At 36.0% G+C, this 20298-nt stretch overlaps 2 protein-coding genes across 4 annotated transcripts; one reads left to right on the forward strand and one right to left on the reverse strand.

Moving 5' to 3' along the window:
* Positions 1-1767: 1767 nt before the first annotated feature.
* LOC141617602 (heterogeneous nuclear ribonucleoprotein 1-like) lies at positions 1768-6633 on the forward strand. 2 transcript variants are annotated; one of them, XR_012531147.1, is made up of 4 exons: positions 1784-2286; positions 2961-4015; positions 4532-4692; positions 6111-6633. XR_012531147.1 is itself a non-coding variant. In XM_074434782.1 (2 exons), exons 1-2 carry the CDS (start codon positions 2065-2067, stop codon positions 3921-3923), a joined length of 1185 nt encoding a protein of 394 aa, XP_074290883.1. In that variant the 5' UTR covers positions 1768-2064; the 3' UTR covers positions 3924-4234. The 2 variants fall into 2 exon arrangements, 1 of the variants encoding a protein (XP_074290883.1); XM_074434782.1 differs by lacking the exons at positions 4532-4692; positions 6111-6633 and having other exon boundaries at positions 1768-2286; positions 2961-4234.
* LOC141617601 (uncharacterized) lies at positions 5343-12821 on the reverse strand. 2 transcript variants are annotated; one of them, XM_074434780.1, is made up of 25 exons: positions 12394-12821; positions 11685-11877; positions 11120-11337; positions 10719-10824; positions 10407-10508; positions 10255-10314; positions 10100-10178; positions 9722-9869; positions 9515-9638; positions 9224-9407; positions 9034-9062; positions 8743-8891; positions 8558-8660; positions 8267-8362; positions 7982-8034; positions 7784-7907; positions 7635-7697; positions 7461-7520; positions 7103-7264; positions 6942-7015; positions 6744-6837; positions 6202-6338; positions 6040-6120; positions 5649-5754; positions 5343-5569 (listed from the first exon to the last, which is right to left on the reverse strand). In XM_074434780.1, the coding sequence occupies exons 2-25, from the start codon at positions 11856-11858 to the stop codon at positions 5522-5524; spliced, it is 2574 nt and encodes an 857-aa protein (XP_074290881.1). In that variant the 5' UTR covers positions 11859-11877; positions 12394-12821; the 3' UTR covers positions 5343-5521. The 2 variants fall into 2 exon arrangements, with proteins under 2 accessions (XP_074290881.1, XP_074290882.1); XM_074434781.1 differs by lacking the exons at positions 11685-11877; positions 12394-12821 and adding an exon at positions 11474-11527 and having other exon boundaries at positions 11120-11411.
* Between the last annotated feature and the right edge of the window lie 7477 nt (positions 12822-20298).

The following is a 20298-nucleotide window of genomic DNA, read 5'->3' on the forward strand; positions in this document are numbered from 1 at the left end:
CTAATTATTTTCTAAACACTTTTACTAAAACCTAAACTACGTAACTGCTTCTCTAATCATCTACATCATTTCCAAGCCAAAGGTTGATCGTTTGTGAGTCCTAGCATCTCTTATTCCGTGTCTATCGCAGTAGTAAGTATTCTTTATGCTTTATCGATTTTTTATTATACGTTAAACAAACCCTAATTTGGGTTGATTTGGGGATTAAAGGGTAATTAGTGATGGTTTGTGATTAGTGTTATGTGATTATCATTGTTAAGTGACGATTTCGTAGAAAAGCGGTTCTAGCTCGCTTTGTTGATTTGTCGACCGGATTTGCTCATTAGGTAGGGTTTCCTTACTCAGTTTTCTGTGTGATTGATTATAAGTTGATAGGAAATGTGTGATTATCTTTGATGTGGATTATTGTGATATTTTGATATTGGTGACATTGTTGGTATTGATTGTGGAGTCATTGTCGGGAGATGGTCTTCACCTCCATGTTCACCCCTTGTGGCTCTCGTCATAAGGGAGATGTGCACATTAATGATCTAGGTTCGCTTGTTGCGATGAGCAGGGCTTAGATGGCAAGGCCGCGGTCTAACACTAGCGGTGGGGTAACCTGTTGCGACGGGTAACTTGGCAGGTCTAGGCTGCGGTTCAGACATTTGTATTTGGAGGTTGAGATTGTTTATTGCATAATTGTTTTGTATTGACTGTTGTATTGTAGCTCTTGATTATACAGTTGACTGACCCTTTTATGTTTTCAAAACCTGCGGTGATCCATTGGGGGATGGTGAGTAGAAGTCTAGCAGGTTTTGTTGTTGAGCTTACATGAAGGTTTGGATGGGACGCTTGCGAGACGTTAATCTATTAGCTTCCGTCGAGTCTTTTAGCTTCCAATGAGTCTTACACATTTTTAGTCTTTTGGTTTACGTTGTATTTGCTTTTGGATTTAGTATTTTGGTTATGTATTTTTGATTAAACTACTTTACTTTAAATATACGTTCTTTTATGGTCAATTTGATATACTTTTCATCGGGTAACCGAGATTGTAGCACTTCCGCTTATTAAGGTAGGCCTTGGGAAGACATTTTGGTAGATGGGGGTATTACAATAAGGACCAACGAAAACGATTACACATCTTTAAATTAAAAAAAAATGCACTTCCTATAACTTAGAGCAGTAAGTCTTATTTAAGACGAAGTGTTTGTTATATACTTATATCTACAAAACGAATTCAAATATCACCGCTTGATGCTAACAAGGAGAAAACTTTTGATACTTTCTAAGCAATTTATCATTTGATTTGATATCAATTTGACCCGCCGTCTTATATAAGATTTGTGAATTTCGGGAACTTAAAAACTTTTTTTTTTTTGTGCAAACCGGGGTGTTCACTGTCGACAACGGCGTGTAATCAACTCACTGTGTGTGCACTCACGAAGAGTTATTCGACTATTGAAAAAGTTTGCTCCATCCCGTGAGTAGAAATCAAACCCCAAAGTCCTGACTTCATAATTAAAGGATAATGTGACCTACCACCTCACCAAACCCATTGAACTTGAAAACTTGATACAATGAAATCAATACCCTACTTAATTTTTTATATTTTTTTTTAAATATCGAAAAATAAGCAATTTTGGGCTTAAAAATATCTTCTAAGAATATCCCCTGACATCACCTAGCTGTTGAACTCACTATCTCCCAGAAGAAAACAAAATACAAAAAGACATAGTCCAAACAAATCCTAACCATGCAACTGAACAAATCTTAGCCCTCAAATCAATCCCCCAAACAAATCATCTCAACACCTATTGTTACCAGTTGAGCAGTCTTCAGGAGTCTCCCTCTCCCAATCCCCTTCTCTCCAAACCCTTGTTTTCTCTTCCAAACACTTCCCCCAAATTAAAGATCAAATCTTTCCTCTATTTTTCACCCAAATTTACCATAAAGTTTCTAACTCTCTCTTAATTTCATCTATTTTCTTACAAAGATCTAATCTTTTTCAGAAACCCATCTCAAAGATCCAATCTTTTTCAAGAAATTTGGGGGAAAAGTGTGAGTTTTTGAGGTTAAAAAAAGATGGATGCAGATCAAGGGAAGTTGTTTGTTGGTGGGATTTCATGGGAAACAAGTGAGGAAAAGTTAAAGGAATATTTTGGACAATATGGTGATGTTTTGCAAGCTAATATTATGAGGGATAAGACTACTGGTAGACCTAGAGGTTTTGGTTTTGTTCACTTTTCTGATCCTTCTGTTCTTGATAGAGTTCTTCAGGATAAACACAGTTTAGATGGTAGATCGGTATGACCTACTTTCTTTTACTCCTTCCGTCTAGATCATTTGTTTATTCTTATTCTTTGTGACGAGGGTATTTTAATCCAAGTTAAAACAAAAAGGAGTACTTGTTTGTTTTAACACAAATTCTCATTTGTGACATGCAATATCCGTCGGATACCATTTTACCTCACAAAGTACCCACTTTTTCTCTCTCTAATTAGATTCAGTGGGGTATTTTCATGTGTTTTGGTTGTATAAATTATTGCTTTGTATATGTATTTCTTGCAGTTTATGTCACTTGTGTATGATTTGCTACTTGTTTGGATATTATTTGTGTTTCAGTTCAAAGTTTTGACCTTTCTTATGCAGGTGGTGGTGGGAAGTGTGATAGGATTTTATAGGTTCATTCATGGTGTTATATAAATATATTTTTCAAAGATTATGAAATCAATAACTTACTAATGCCTATGAACCTTTGTGGATACGGGTTTCGTGTATTCGGATACCTGTTTGAGTGTGGTTCAGTACCATTGCTCTAGTTCTATTTCAATTTCACTCCAAAATATGTAGGGGTTTGTATGCTATAAGCTTGTGTGAATTGCTTATGTTACCCAAATAACTATGTATTCCTTCTGTATTATAGGTCATGGTTTGGTCTTACAAATAATATCTTGTAAAATTTTGTGCTTTGTCATTAGATTGAGGCTAAGAGAGCTACCTCAAGAGAGGAGCAGCAGAACACTGCGAGAACTGGAAACAATGGTGGTAGAAATGGAGGTGGAGGCGGGAATATTAGAACCAAGAAGATATTTGTAGGGGGTTTACCTCCTTCTCTTACTGATGAAGGTTTCCGACAGTACTTTGAGGGCTTTGGCCATGTAACAGATGTAGTTATAATGTTTGACCAGAATACTCAGAGGCCCCGTGGTTTTGGCTTTATTTCTTTTGACAGTGAGGATGCAGTAGATAGGGTTTTACAGAGTACCTTCCATGACTTGGATGGTAAGCAGGTTGAGGTTAAGCGGGCGCTACCCAAGGATGCAAATCCCGGTATGGCTAGCCGCGGAAGTGGTGGTGGGTCTGGTGCTGGTAGTGGCAATTATGGTTATAATTCTAGTGGCAATCAGAGTTCTTATGACAGTAGGATGGAGTCTAATAGATACATGCAACCTCAAAGTGCTGGAGGCGGGTTTCCTTCCTACGGTTCTTCTGGATATGGTGCAGCTGGGTATGGGTATGGGCCTGCCAGCGGTGGGATGGGCTATGGTGGATATCCTGGATATGGGGCTCCAACTAATGCTGCATATGGAAACCCGAATGTGCCGAGTGCAGGCTATGGTAGTGGGCCTGGAGGTGCACCAAGGAGCTCATGGAATGCCCAAATGGCATCTGGTTATGGAGCATCTGGATATGGGAATAGTGCAGGACCCGTGGGTCAGTCCCCAACCGTTGCCTCTGGATATGGAAGTCAAGGTTATGGATATGGGAACTATGGTGGGGCTCCCAGTAGCAATACCTCTGGTGGGGCCGGGGGAGAGTTGCAAGCAGGATATGGAAGTGGCTATGCTGATGCCAATGGTCATGGAGGATATGCAAATGGGGCTCAAATGGGCTACGGTGGCGGTTATGGCGGGGCCCAATCCCGTCAAACCCAGCAGTAATCTTGCTCTAAGACGAGTCATTGCAGGCCATGGAAGGCTGTTGTTCTATGAAGCAACATAATAGCTCTTCAGTTCAATCTGGCTTGGGACTGGTTGGCTTGCTTAATACCCCAGTAGTTTGCACTTTGCAGTCTTTATATTTCTAGTCTAAGTCGTAATAATTAGTTTGCGAGTACAACTACTTATCTTCTGTCTTTGAGTGTTGTTTTTTCTTATTTTTATGCTTGTCACTGTCTTTATTTTTTGTGTTTTCTTTTCCCAATTACATTTGCTGTGTTTAAGCCATATGAGCACTCTAATTATGTTTGATATATGCTTGCTGTTATAACTATGTGCACTTAGTGAGATGCTTTGACATTTTACTTCCGTTACAGTTCAGGTAATCAGGATTCATTTTGCATGTCTGATAAGATGCATATTTCTCTCATAGTTACTTTTGATGTGTAGTAGGAAATATCGAGATTTAGTCAAGCCTCGTACTGGTAGAGATTGGAGCTGTAGGCAATTTGGGTTGATCAGTTCGTAATGGATAGAGATAGCGTAGTGGTAGTTGAAGCTTTAAACAACGGCATAATCATTTCTTCCGTATTTCCCCTTGTGTTGTACAGGAGGGGTGCTCAAGTCAAGAAGGGAAGCTTGATTCTGACATAAGTGTCTTGTCGGATGGCATAATGCATGTTGTGGGACTGATCAACCCAAGCAAGGCCTTGTTGCTTCCAACTCTCTATCGTTTGTGGCCCGCTAAGATTCGAAAGTTATACTCCATTCGGTATGTCGAGGATCTTCTCTATTCCTTAACTGTAGAAGTCGAGACTCTGATTTGATTTGTTGTAGAGAATCATTGATAGTACTGCAAGTGTTTGTCTTGGCAAAAGAAATAGTATTGATAGTACTTCAAGTAGGAATTAACAAAATAGACATTGAATCAATCCGACTCTCCCTTGTCTTCTTATGGCTTGTCACCATTTTGAACCCGCTCTAAATTTCAGTATTTTACCTCTCCAAACAGAGTTTTAGCAAAGTTTATGCGTAATCATGGTTAAGTTGAATAGATGTGTTAGTAGAACGATACTGGTTCAATGCTGTAGTTGGGTGGAACTATGTTGTGATTGTAATGAAGGATATCGTTGTAGTTTGTGAATGAGTTGATGTCGTCAGTAGCTGGTTGTAGTAGCACATCAAGTCTGTGTCATGGTACTCAATCGCAACTAGTTTGTAATGTTTCTGAAGGTTAAATTGCGTATGATTTTGAGGGATTATCGATTGTATTTATGGTACCAACTCAGGTGCGGGCTCGACAAATCAATATGAGTTTGAAAAGAAGAGCAACAATTTTTGTTTTGTGGATGAACATCTACTTGACATGGTTGTCTTCTGTGAACTTGAGGGGGCGAGTGTCATTAAAGGTGGGCAAATATGTACGGAGTAATAAAAAAGTTTCCTCTTGGGTAATTTCATATGTTGTCAAAAATTTTAAATAGGAAATGATAATGTCAGAATGAGAGTAGAGATTGACTTCCAGAAAAAAAATACTGTCTGAAATGAACTATCCCTATTTAATCGAATCATCAAAGAATTATTGCGTTGGTTCTTCTTTCCTATGAATCACTGAATGCGGCAACATTACCAGGTCGTGAGAAGACAATCTGCATTACATAGTCTTTAGTTAGTAATTCCCGAGAGCTGATGTGGGTTAAGACAAAGTTAAGATGAGGCGAAAAGTACCTGGTAATTCCCTAGTGTCCGTGTCTTGAACCCGGCTGCACAATAGTCGAAGTAGTATTCCCATGTTCTTATGAACTTGTCGTCAAAACCAAGTGAGCAGATTTTGCTGTAGTAATGTGGTAAGGAAATAAGCCGTATTCATTAGGTTTGTACTCATCTATCACAACTGAAAGATTACGAAACTTTACTACTATTCTGCACTACTGTATATTGTGTGAAATGTGAATGTTCAAAAGCTAAGGTCAAGTTTCGAGCCTTGGCCCAATCTGATTTTATGCAGATAGTCGGTCACTATTGGGGTAAGATATGATGAGACGGTAGGGAGTATCTTGGTCTTCGTGAACTTAATATTGCTACCAAAGAAAACTATATACGATGATAGGTATCTAACCTTTGGTGATCAAGAAAGTTTTTGCGCCAATATCTTAACGTTTGATAGTAATGTATCCCGATATTTTCCAGATGCTCCACACTGTGAATAACCAAGTTTCAGAATATCTTGGATAGAAGCAACCATGAATTGAATTTTGGGGCATTCAGTTTTTGCACTCACCAAAGTCTGGATCCAGCAGTCATTGCCGATGTAACGCGACTCAAGCACGGTAAACATCCGCCTGGGAAAATGTATTCCTTTATGAAGTCTGAGCTTCTTCGATACTCATCATATCGCTCATCTGGGATGGATATAAACTGAAGATCACATACATTTGTTAGCAAAACCATGTAGCTAGCAAAATCTCCAAGCATATGTGTTTCTTTTCTTTTTTTACTTTTCGGTTCAAAGAGAGGCACATCGACAACTTTAATCTTGCGGGCTTAAACCTATGTCATGAATGTCATCCTCAGTGACGGTAGGAACTAGTTTTAATTAAAAAAAAACTTGTATGTTTCGCTGAGATAGCCAGATGCGCCTCACGGTCAGTAATTTGTGATTGACTTCGTCAAGCACATGGCATTTGTCACTACAACTATTTTCCCTGCCCCAGTATCGAGACTTCATTCTAATTTTAAAAAAACTTGTATGTTTCGCTGAGATAGCCAGAGTGCTTCACGTCTGAATTTGAGTTACATATACGGTCAGTAATTTGACATTACCTGAAGTACTAGAAGGCCATTGGCTGCTAAGAGCGACTCGCAACATCGAAAGAACTCCTCCATGAATTCATGCCCTACAGCCTCTAGCATCTCACTGTTCCAATCACATCAGTGCAAATTGAAACAGGGTTACAACTTACAACCTACTTCAGTCTATAACACATTCTAGTCAAGCATGGTATAGAACAGAGGTCCTACCAGGAGATGATTCGATCATATTTATGGTTGTCTGGCAGTTGTCGATAATCGATGAGAAGAAACCTTATGCGGTCCTGATAACATTACATATAAAATCACTCATTACCAACCAAAAATTGGGGTAGCTCATGATATTAGGTGCAACTGAAGCGTGAAGATACCTGTAAGCCAGCCTCCTTGACCCTGCGCTCTGCAAATTTTAGCTGCTCTTCAGAAAGAGTAATGCCGGTGTATTTGCATCCAGTTCGCTTCACTACTTCAATGGCTAAGCTTCCCCAACCGCAACCAATCTCAAGCACCTCATGATGTTTTTCTACCCTGGCCTAAAATGAGGTCCAAATAAAGCTCTCAGTAAGTGTAGATGAAAACCAGCACCTTACAAAGATCAGACAGTCCAAACCAGAACTAAAACAACAGCATTGTTGAACAAGAGACTAAACAAAAAACGGTTAGATTGTTCCGTTTTGCTCTTAGTGAAAACATGGTTAGTGTGTTTTATTTTAAAATGAAAATTCTTACCTTCTCGATCAGAAGGGAAATTTTTCTCATTTGCGCCACACTTAAATCTTCGCTAGCTGACTGTCAAACATCAGAAATCATGGCAAAAGCTGGTCACATTCAGCGGCATTGGATAGCAAGATACTATGTTTGAGCCGAAGAAAGTGTGTTTGATTTGAAAATAATCATTCTAACCTCAAAAATGGCGCAAGAATAAGTCATCGTTTCATCCAGAAAGAGCGAAAACATGTCATTACTCTGCAAGTGAAAATGAGAATGCATCACTGTATGCCTGATTGGCTGTTCATCAAAAGCATGACATTCAAGCAGCAACTTGTTCATACCAAGTCATAATGTCTAGAAATGTTTCGCCGAGCTTGTGTAAGTGTGTTTTGCCTGGAAACATGGTGGTAGAAATATTTTGCAGATGCAATCCCGGCTGTAATAAGCATCGGTGTCCACCAACCCCTGCGGCCAGTGGTGAAGTCAGAAACTATACTACGCAAAAGTTATTAAATTTAAGCAAGGGTAGTCTGATATACCTCTTACTATTCAAGGATGAAGAAGAATTCAAGTCTCTGTTGGATATAAAGATCTGCAATAGAAAATTTCGTGAGCAAGAACTTAAAAATAGTCGTACTCATATGAGCGCATGTGAGCGGATTAGAGAGTCTCATACTCCTCCATCACAAAAACATGCCTTCAAAGGAAACGTAATTTTTTGGCCATGGGACAAACCAAAATCGAATACATAAGCTACTAGCTGAGACAAAGGGACTAAGGGAGTAGCATTCACTTATAGTTGCAGGGAACTTTTCTTAATTTACCATGAAAAGGTTAAGGAGACCTTCATTTTTATCCACAAATGAGAAGTCTCCATTGATATATGCATCTGCAAGGCCTAGATCAGCTTCTGTCGCAACCTGTCGGAAACATCACCACTATTAGCTATTCCAGCTCCTGTAAGGCTGTAATTCCAGACTTTTAACCAACAATGATGGTAAGATTGGTTACCATTTTTTTTTCCTTAGATGAATGGTTATAAAGTATGATAATGTAAAACCGTCTTACAGAAGCACGGTCATTAAAAGACCATGAGTCAAACTAGGGACACAAACCTTCCAATAAAACTGAGGGTTATGAACTCTTAATGCAACTTTTAATGGACAGAGCTTCCTTGAACCCTCGAATGCGAGAATAGTTCCCCCATCCTCCAATAAACTGTTGAATACAAAGGAATTGAACTTAAGACATGATGAACGATTATAAAGGAAATGAAAACTGTAATAATGATGCAACTTACGTCAAGCTGCCAGCAGATATGAATCCACTCAAGAACCTTGTAACGAAAAGGCGAGCTGCTGTTTCTTTCAATGAAGGCACCATTTGTTTCGGGTTTTTCAGAAGATTGAAGCTACTGCCAAGCAAACTGTGCGCAGCACTCATGCCAGCCTGAAAATCAAGGATAACTTAATTATTGTCACATGTTTTTATGGGTGGAAAGGGGGCTATAATAGCAGTTCTGATGCTGATGGGTTCCGAACCCAAGCCATGAGTACCACTACCCAGTCAGTTAACGAGCTGAAAATTATACCTTCAACCCATCCTCATGAAAGCCATAACCTAAAAAGGAAAATGAACAAAAATAATTACCATTATCCGAATCAAGGCACACAAAAACTTAGAGACGGTCTTATATGTGACCATCTCATACAAGTCTATCACGGGCAGAATCGGTAGGGATGATTTCTAAGATGATAGTAGATACTTTATAAGGGATATACCTTGATATGCTCCACAGAACCAAATTCCTCTTGTTCCTTGAATCTTATCAAGCTCAAGTGAAGCTTTTGTTGCAGCAACTGAGGGAACAGGATGACCAGTTATCCACTTTAGCAGCACATTTTCTGGCAAGTGAGGTGGGTTAAGGGTTACAAGAAACGGGTCTTCGTTAGTCTGGCAGATGTTCTGCATATACAAAAAGGATGGAATTACTAGAGATATATGATGGCAGACGGTACAAACAGAAGAACCAACTGAGAAATTTCTTTGGTCAATTATGGAAAGACATGTACCTGTAGCACGTTAAGCCAGTACGTCAAACAGACTTTACTGTCAATGCTTCCCAAGAAATTCCATGCACTCCATGCAGCTTCATTTCGAGGCATGAATGTTTTATCTCGGTGAAGGTATATATCACTGCCGCGAAAAATACATCAAGATGAACATCGTATAGAAGCATTTCAGAAAACCTGATGATTATGCAAGGGACAAAGCTGTACCTGTAAACATACTGGAAAGCACCTAGTAATCTTGTTTCATCAAATGTGGCATCTTTCCCTAGTATTCTTATAGCATCCGGGGCATGTACAGCTATAATGCATCTATCGTAAACATCCTGTGTACCGTCTGCACAAAACAACGTGCAACCTGCAAAAGCATTTTTGAAGAACAGATTACACAATTGTGCGACACTAACAAAGATGATTTAGTAACAACATTACTTTTTGACGTTTTTACTGACCTATAATGAGTTCTCTACGAGAAGGATTGCATTAAAGGACAACTATTTAAAAGTAAAAAAAAAAATGCAACAAGATGGAAAACATGTAATGCCATTTTCAAATGATTCGAACAAGAGGTTGAGGAATGCCACTCACCCTGGTTGGTTGTTGAAACAGAATGCACTTCTGTACTGGTTTTTACTTGAACATCTCTCGCTTCTAGCTCCTCTCTAACCTGTAATAAAACACCGTATTTTAGGAAGAACAAGTGACATTTTTCTACTTTTATGGAATGAGAACAAACATTGAACCTTGTTTACATAACAATGGGAGCGCCCTTTAACAGTAAGCCATTGTGGACGGCCAAATAACTGTCAGATTCCAAAAATCATCAGCTTTAGTCAGGAAATGCAGGAACATAAAGCAGCACTTCAACAAATACACATTAGTAAATATAATGGACCTGAAGAAGGTGATGGTTGCGACAAAAGGAAAGAATGGAATAGGCAGAAAAGTTCATCACTGTGTTTGATGGGCAAGACCAGATTGAAGCACACATTGGTACCTGCAACGGTTTCAAACATAGATCAGGACTACTCCAATGATTTTATTTTATCAGTTAAATTAGTCGAAATGGCTGAAAATATAAAAAAAAATTAGGAAGTTGATCTTTTCATCCCTATTTATATTTTCGGAATTGGCTTCTCTGAATCTATCATTAACAGGAATGATGTGATTAAGTCAAAAAGTCTGATCAAAGATTCGACAGTTTTACCAGATAAGCTTTCTGAAACAACTCGGAGTAACCTCTTGAGTTGATAAAGTTTCCAAGAGTTTCATCACGGTCCATGTCTGGATTGTTTTCAAGCTCTTCAAGGTACCTTTACCAGGAAATTTAACATCAGTCTCTTAACTCTTAAGTGCAAACACGAGTGAACAACGACTGGTTCAATCAGAAATTGAAGTATAGTATAACCAGTTCAGTGAATCATTGAATAATCGTTAGTGGTTAGTCCATTACAATTTACAAATATAAATTGAAGTATGAATTATTTTGCGCAAGTCAATCAGAATGCAGAGACTGTGAGCATTCAGTGGAGAATTTGCAGATTGGAGCTTGCTGTATGTATACGAGTTCAAAAATGGAAGATAGAAATCAGGCAAAAAAAAACGTACGTAATAGCGTCATCTTTAAACTTGATAATTTCTTGAATCATCTTCAGGAAATAAGGATTAAGAGCATTAGTCTTCTGGGCAAACAGACCTCTAAGACCATTTCGGCTTCCCCACTCGCAACCACGGCCTTTGTCTAAACTTACAGAGAATGACATATCCGACGCCTCCATTTCTATACCGAGGTTTTCAAACATCTCCAACATATTTGGGTACGTTACCTACACCATTGAATTTTCGAAGCCATAGTTAGACAAATTGTTCCATATTATATTATATTATCATTAACACGGTCCTATATTCCTATTGAATTTAGTTAGCCATAGTTAAATAAATTGTTCCATAGTATCATAACACGGTCCTATTGAATTTTCGTAAATATTTGGACAAATTGTTCCATAACACGGTCCTATTGAATTTTTTCCGCTTAGCTAACTGACATTTGCATTCTATTATCAATATAAAAGTCAAGGTTAAATTAATATAATTACGTGTTATACATAAAAGGTGGTTAATGTGGGTTATCATAATAATAATAATGTAGGGACTAAAACAATAAAAGTGGTACCCGATTGAAGACCATGAAGCCAAGGTCTAAATGAACACCATCAAAACAAACGGTCTTAGCATGTCCACCAAGGCGTTCTTCTTTCTCGTACAAAACCACATTAATTCCTGCTTTAGCTAACTCGTACGTTGCACCTAATCCGCTGATGCCTCCTCCAATCACTGCTACTCTCATTTTTTTTTCTCTTGATTTTCTATATCATTAATTCAAATATGACATCACTATAGTCACACATAGATATCCAGAATAACATAGATATACCGAATTAAAGTCGAGTATATAACTTATATACTCCGTATTTTCATACATTCTTATACCTTTTGAGTGTAATTCAACTTGTTTTAAGTGACATTTGGCAATGATGAAGATAGACGACATGGGACATTTCACATTATATAGAACAATACATATATATATATATACGGAGTAATTTAAGTATTATCGGTTGATTAACAATGTCAATAAACGAAGATATACAGATCCAAAACAGACTGTTAAATCAGATTGTTTTTGTTTTTCTTTTCTAACTTTTTTCTACTACAACAACTTGAATAAAATGGTCATGACAATGAGGTAGACAGTCGAAATCCGAAATGTTGAAGACCCCAATAACCTTAACAATGTGCCAGAATTAAAATTTACAACCCTATAACAGTCATACTACAGTATATAATTAAGCTTATCTTATCAGAAACAGAACGTAACATACCTCACAGCAGCAATAATAAAGCGTCGCAACGCTCAATGTTGAAAGGAAATGGCGGAACCTTGAATAGCGTCGCACTCAAATTTTTGGTCGTCTCCGTATTCGTAAGATGGATAACTAAGAGATAAGCTGGTGAAATAATAACGACGATTTTGTATGAATAGTAGTATGGGATGTGGTGTGGCACTGTGGCCTGTGGGTCGACAAATATGCAACTTGTTACTTGCTCTATATACTAGTCCAACATATGCCAAAACACTATCAAAGACAATTCAACCAATTTTTAAATTGTCATTTTAATGTCTAATGTACACAATTTTTGATAGGAAAGTGCTCCCTCTCTCTCTCTATAAGGTTTACATTCCGTAGGGGGTAAGAGTTAAAGGAGGGTGCATGAGAATTTGAGGAAGAAAATGCAAGCCGATGTACGTGTCGACTACAGATTAGAGTAAGCCACTAAATACAAATAACGTAGGAATAAAAAAGCCTTTGAACGTTATTATTATGAAATGATGTAAAAAGAAAAATTAGGACTAATGTTTACTCGTCTTAATTAATTAATTAATTCTCTATTTTCCTTAAAAAAAAAATAATAATTCTCTATTTTGCCAATGTTTTATTTTAATCAATCTAGCAAATTATACATTTTCTAAAGACTAATGAAATTGAGTTTTGAATTTTAATCAATATGAATCACAATAGATTCAAATTTAGCTCAAATCCAATGAATCGTATCTTAATATTTTGGATATAATAATGAATTTAAATTTGAACCCCAAAACTATACTCCTTCTGTCCCACTAAATAATTTACACTTATTTTTATTTTATGAGGAGGAAATAAAGCAAGTGTAAACTATTGACTGAGACGGGGATGTATTCCGTACAAAGTTTACAAAATTTGACATTCCCAACTCGTTTGATAGGCTTAAATTGGGTCTGATTTTGTGTATAGTTAACCACTATTTAGTTACAATTAGTCTCATTATAGACGGATATATCCGTCTAAAATAAAAGACGGGTCAAATATGCTTAAAGTGGTAACATTTTTGGCCCCCAACTTATTGTTTGTCTTATGATTAAAGTGGATGAATATCTGACCCGTTTATAACTATAGACGAATATCTCCCTTCTATAATGAGAATTTGTGATTTAGTTAATCAACTTATTGTTATAGTTAGACAAAGATCATGAGGTTAAAGTAACTCAAAAAGTGAAAGGCACGACTATACACTTATTTTTCTCCCAAAAACTATGAGTGTCGTATAGAACACCACGTATCCCTTTGTTTCTCCGATCCAATGTAGTAGTACTAATGATTGGAAAGAAATATTTAGTGAAAACTATGGACTATATTCTTTACATCTAAGCTATTATAATAATTATATTTGGTGGATAATATTTAGGTGTGAGGAGAACGGACCTCCCAGAAGATACGAATTTTTCATTACTCTATTAGTATGTCTCCCTTAACATGATACAGAGTACTATTTGTCTTAAGATTAAAACGGATCGAGTATATACCATTTGTGTATATAACGATTGACGCGGGAAAAGCTATATATTTGTCTTATAGATAATTGGTATGATACTTGACCTGTTTTAAGCATATGACGGATAGTACTGTCTTAAATGAGAATTTGTGATGGACTATATATTGGAGTTGCGGTGGCAAATGGGTCAATCGGGTGGGTATGAGTCGGGTCAATTTAGGTGGGGTCATTTCGGGTCTGTCATACATTTAGGATCGGGTTGGGTCGGATCAGGTCATTTCGGGTCTCGGGTCAATTTCGGGCGACCTGTTGTCGGGTCACTTCATGTCAGCTCACTTTCGGATATGGTCATTTTAGGTCGGATCGCTTTCGGGTTAATAATTAAAACACTTTAATTAGTATAATTTTGATTAAGAAATACATTTTGCAAATTTAACTATGTATTATCAAAATTGTACTAATTAAAGTGTTTTAATCATTGTCAAAACATGACCCGACCCGTAAAACCGACCCGGGTTTTTAGGATCAAAGACCCGTAAATCTTGACCCCTAAGAAATGACCCGAACCAAAATGACCCGTTATTTTAGGGTCGAAACCCGACCGACGGATCAAAGATAATCTAAGAATATTATTAAAATATTAATATTTTTATATTATATTAGAAATAATAAATATAAAAAGTCTTATTTTATATTTTTAATTAAAAATTAATTTAAAAGTCAGTTTTATATAACTTTTATATCATTAAATAATAAAAGAATTATTAAAATAATAAATATAATAATATTATTAATATTAAATATGATTTAATTTTTAATAGTATGTTTTTTCCGCTGAAAAATGATAAAATAATAGACGCCATAAACTTTTATCTAACCCGTATTCTGATCCTAACCCGACCCGAGACCTGTATGATCCGACCCATATTCTGACCCAACCCGGGACCCGATCCGCCCGACAGGTCTAGTTGTAACCAATGAAACTCTATTTTGATATATATAACATTAATAAGACTTAGTACTTGTGGTTTCGGGTCATTTTAGGCCATTTTAAGTCATTTTGGATCGGCTCAATTATTGATCGCATTTTTAAGTGTCAGGTCATCTTCGGGTCAACATTGGGTCGATCAAGGTTCTAGTCGGGTTTGGGTTGGGTCGGGTCAATTCGAATTTCGGGTAGTATTCAGGTCAAGCAAGTTCGGGTCACTTTCAGATCTCGATTTAACCTTTATCAAATCGGATCATTTGGGCGGATCAACTTTGCCAGGGTCTATATTTGAGTGGTACTCCCTCCGTCCCAATCAATTGTTATCTATGTTTGAAATTCCTTTTACAGAAAAACACAATAAATAACAATTGTCTGGGATAGACGGATTACTAATAACAATTCCTACGATTCAAAATCGAATGGAGGTTTGATGTCGGGAGCGCCTTACTTTCGGACCACATATTACATGTACATTTTGTTTTAGCTTTTAATTTTTACTAGTTTTATACCCGTGCAAAAAAATGCACGGTTCGTAATAGCAGGCGCTATCATTAGATACATAAACATATAATTGAGCGTGATTAAGTGTTAAATACCGTGACAATATAAATGGTCCATATTTGGAGATTCGAATATTTGATAAATATTAGATTTGAATATTAGATAATAAACAACCGCATTTTATTAGAATTATATTAAAGGTATTTGACATGTTAGACCCGTTGAATATACGAGTATGTAAATTGCAACATTTTATGTAATTTGTGACATTTTAACTTATGTTTTAACATAAGTAATTAAAATAGGAATAAAAATTAAGTTGATGGGAGAGAGTAATTAAATAGAATATGAACATGGAGGGACCCACATGTGAATACTCAATAGCCAATCAAAAGTCAAGAAAAAACTTGGCTTTTATACTATTTAGATGTTGTTTAAAATGTTTTTGGATATAAAATTAGTGTATCAAATGTATTTTTAATTTAAAATATTTCTGAAATTGTGTTAGAAAATTGTTTCTTAATGACTAAAATTCTCAACATGATTACATAAAAATAAGTTGTCATTTAGTAATTATTTATCCACTTCAGTGGATCTAAAGTTTTGTTTCAAATTATGCATTGAATTGAATTACCTAATTTACTTCATATTTTACTCTATGAAAGCCTACTGTCATTATAATAATAATGAATAATTCAATTTGAATAAGTTGTTGAATACTTTTATATTTCTTGGCTAATTTAAAGGTGATGGATCTAAAGTTGATTTATATATAGGGGATTGTACTTTTTAACTATATAATATCATCTTATTATCATATAATATAGAGTTCATTAATAATTAATATGGAAAATAGGAGAGAGAATTAAAAGTAAGAAAGTGGGTTAATTAAATGTGCTTATGAACGTGGGTTTAAAAAAAAAATAGAATTTACTTTTCCATGTCCTAAATTTTAGGAACCAATAAGATCATCTTAAATGCTTTAGCTTTTATATATAGGGGATTCTCGTGATGTACATGTATATCAACGTGGTCTGTCTTTCACCCCTTATTGCGTTGCTTTTGCTCTATATTCTATAATAATTTGCCTCTTTAAACTTGTCAAATTAGTCGAAACCTTTTCTAATTATAATTTAAACTGACCTTAACCATGATCTAATTGACCTTGATATGTATTCGAAATGATGGGTTAGTTAAGGATTGTTATTTGTTAATCTTCGGCGTATATGTTGGATTCATTTTTTCATATTAATAGTACTCTGTATTTATCTAAATTAACTTTAGGGATATTCTCTCGTGTACCCCCGAACTTTTTCGTTTTTTATGGTGTACCCTCATTTTTTGCAAAAAAACTTTTTGAAACAATAATTCATGATACGAGTTGTAAAACGGTAATTTTTTTTTCAAACCAATTATCTCGTCAAGGCCTTCAATTTGAAAAAAAAATTCACCGCTTTTTGAACTCGTAGCCGGTAGTTATGGTTGGTCAAACATTTTTTAACGAATAAACTTTGACCGACCATAATTCCCGACTACAAGTTGAGACGTCGGTGAATTTTTTTTCAAACGGAAGACCTCTTAAAGACAGTCAATATGGGAAAAAAGTTTATCGTATTCTGAACTTGTAGCCAAGAGTTATTGACGGTCAAAGTTTTTTTGCATGAAAAGAAGGGTATATCATAGAAAATGAAAAAGTTGAGGGGTACACGAGAGAATATCCCATATTATTATAAATTTTTTTATACCCTTATTAAAGTACTCCGTAGTTACCAAAATTTATGTGTGTATTGCAAAGTAAAGCGTCTCACACAAGAGATCCTTTTTTTAAATATATATATATTGAATTAGTGTCCACCAGTAAAACATGTTGGATACTTAAAAATTAAATAATGATTATAAATATTACTACAAATCCTATCTTAAGCATTGATAATATTTGTAATAATTATAAATTTTGTATAAGGATATTGTTGTGATTCTGTTGGATTAGATATGACCTCTTATAATAAAAATGTTCAGATTGATTTCTATTTGACTTATTTGTGACTAAAAATCATTATTTCTATGTCCCAAATGAACCAATAATTAAGGTGGAAACACTTTTAAATTAGTGAAATCTGAAAAAAAAAAAAAAAAAAACATAATTTTGTAATCTTACATGTATAATATGAGCGAGCACAAATTTTTAATTAACACTGCGATCCCACTTACTAGATTTTCTAGCTATGACAATGCTCATAAGAGTCCTAACGAGGACTCAGGGCCGTCCCTGACAATTTGAAGACCCTGTGCGACATCTTAAATGTAGGCCCTTAATCAACGGTGCGGCTTAAGTTAATAATATATATTTTCTTAATAAATAACAAGCACTCTTCCACGAACAGTTATAGATATTAATGTTTCCTTAGTAAAACATGTGGATGAAAATGCCATAATGGTTAACATTAGCATTGTCACAAACAAGCACCCCAGGTTCGATTCCAGCATGTAGCATGTTGCAGTTTTTCTTTATTTTAAATGTGCAAAATTTAAGTAAAAAAAGCTGACAGTGCGAGTCGAACTCATATCTCCGCGTCAAAAGTACCACCCAATTACCACTGAGACGCTAGACACTTCTTGAAACAAGTACTTGCTATTATGTATATATAATAAGACATCAGATTAGATTGGGCCCTCTTAAGTTGGAGGCCCTGTTCGGCCGCGCGGGTTGTACACCCATCCAGCCGGGCCTGCGAGGACTTTGATCCAGTCCGAAATAAAATAAGCTACCACATCGATCGAATATGACTTAATAACACCCCAAACAGAAAGTAGACAATTAAAAGTGACCAAATTTGAACCCTACTCGATTAACAAGTTTGCAAGTTATATATAGTTATTTTGTACCCCAACATCTTAAACCGGACAACGTTACAAAATATCTTACATATTTCTCACAATGAAAGCTAGAATAAAATTTGAGAGAAGTCTAATATATGCCGACGAAACTAAGATCTTAATGTTTATATAGAAGTCTGTTATACATTAAAATCAAATATAAACGGCAATCAATCATAAAACCTGAAAACAATGAATATAACAAAGAAGCATTTTATTAGGATTGGAAATACTATACATATCGTGTACATACTCTTGTAGGATAGGATACCGATTTGGGAAAGATTCGATAATCCATGCACCAAATCGGTATCCCATTCCTACTAACATTTCCCGATCCTAAAAACATTAATGGCAAAACTAAAAGAATGGATCAACAATAAAATTTATGAAAAGATCTAAAGACCGAGTTTTTGTTAGGAATCATCGTGTCAATTGCTTTCGTTGTGTTGGATAAACCAGTGACGTGGTTACCTCCGATAACCTCTGTGACACCCCCGAATTTCTACGAAAAGAAGATGCAAATTTTGCAGCGGAAAAAGCGATGTTTTAAAAACTTTGATATTGAAAACCGCGGAGTCACTATCTAAACCGAAAAGTCAAGTTAAGGAAAACTTTTATACAAATACAACTTATCTAAGAATGAGGGATCTTAGTCCCTAAATAAAATACAAGATAAAACTTGGACGATTCTAGACTACAATGAGGAAGGTCATTCGTTATAACTTATAAGGACAACGCTCGCTAGCTCACACTAGTCTTCACCCCAAGTAGCACCGACTAATACCTGTCATTCATGTAAACATGAACGCCAAAGTCAGTGGGGGAGTGACTCAAGGTTCTCCCAGCCATATTATATCAAAATGAACATAACAAAGAACTCAAATAAGGCAAGGCATAATAAATACGGGATACAATTCACTTGAACAAATAAGCATGGGATCATTCATGTTAGAATAATAAGAGAAAGCAAGATAGAATATCAAATGAGCATGTCATAGGCATATTTAAATAAGTGAAGTAAATTAAAGAACATAGATACGGTTAGTTAATCACAAGCACGAATTCCAATGAGATGTGACATATGCAACTATCCAAATTACACAAGACTAGTACTTAAGTCAAGTGAGATAGATAAACGAGTAGTTAATCATCGCAATACATATATTTGAAAACCATAGCCATTGCTTTGGAAATCTTCTAACAAACCTTGCACGGGACGTGGGTATTAACGTCACATGCACACTCATGGCTTGCATCTCACCATAAGAACGGATGAGAGCATCAATCCCGACGATCATATCGGAACTAAAAGGCTTGCATATCACCTCTAGTGTCCGATAGGACCAAGACTCTTACATTCAACCACATAAGACGTAAACTCTCGTGTAGAAAGACATATGCCAATGACCATAATCAAGCAAGACATTTATTTCTCTAAGACTCAATTCCTCCTGGTAGGATGACGATAATATATACAGTCCTAGTCTAAACCTGGCCAGACTCTCGGGGTGTACTTTTTCCGACTCGATAAGCGATACACGTTTCGCTTCCAAGACTCAATCGACAGAACGGAAGTCGAGTACCCCGAATTCGGCAGAACGACACGAAAGAGGCAGAAATAGCATTAGTTAACCAACACTTGGCAGAACGGCACAAGTAAGGCGTAAAGATAAGTCAAGCAAGAAGGCATAGCGTTATGGCATTTTCACAAGAATACGACTCATTACAAGTAGTTGCTTAGAATAAATCACTCATACTTGAAATATGATGGAAACATGAAAATGAGCAAGTAATAACCCATAAATGAAATATACTAAGTCATTTCATACTTGTATAACATGGCTAAACATTTTATTTCATATTTACAAGTTACTTGAGTTTAAAATAGAACAAGCGATAACAAATGAATTAAGTGATACGAAATACGAGGCAAAACGTTAACAAACAAATGAGAACTCAAATATGAAGCATATAACATCATTTTATACTTTTCTAAGATGAATAAACATTGTACTTCATATTTACATGTTACTTTAACATAATATAA

Source organism: Silene latifolia, chromosome X (assembly GCF_048544455.1).
Source record: "Silene latifolia isolate original U9 population chromosome X, ASM4854445v1, whole genome shotgun sequence".
NCBI lineage: Eukaryota > Viridiplantae > Streptophyta > Magnoliopsida > Caryophyllales > Caryophyllaceae > Silene > Silene latifolia.

Coding starts and splice junctions, on each gene's coding strand:
- LOC141617601 (XM_074434780.1), bottom strand. CDS start 11,858: ATGAGAGTAGCAGTGATTGGAGGAGGCATCAGCGGATTAGGTGCAACG. Junction 8,661..8,742: donor ATATCTGCTGGCAGCTTGAC/GTAAGTTGCATC, acceptor TGTATTCAACAG/TTTATTGGAGGATGGGGGAA. Junction 5,755..6,039: donor AACTTTCTTGATCACCAAAG/GTTAGATACCTA, acceptor ACATTACTACAG/CAAAATCTGCTCACTTGGTT.
- LOC141617602 (XM_074434782.1), top strand. CDS start 2,065: ATGGATGCAGATCAAGGGAAGTTGTTTGTTGGTGGGATTTCATGGGAA. Junction 2,287..2,960: donor ACAGTTTAGATGGTAGATCG/GTATGACCTACT, acceptor CTTTGTCATTAG/ATTGAGGCTAAGAGAGCTAC.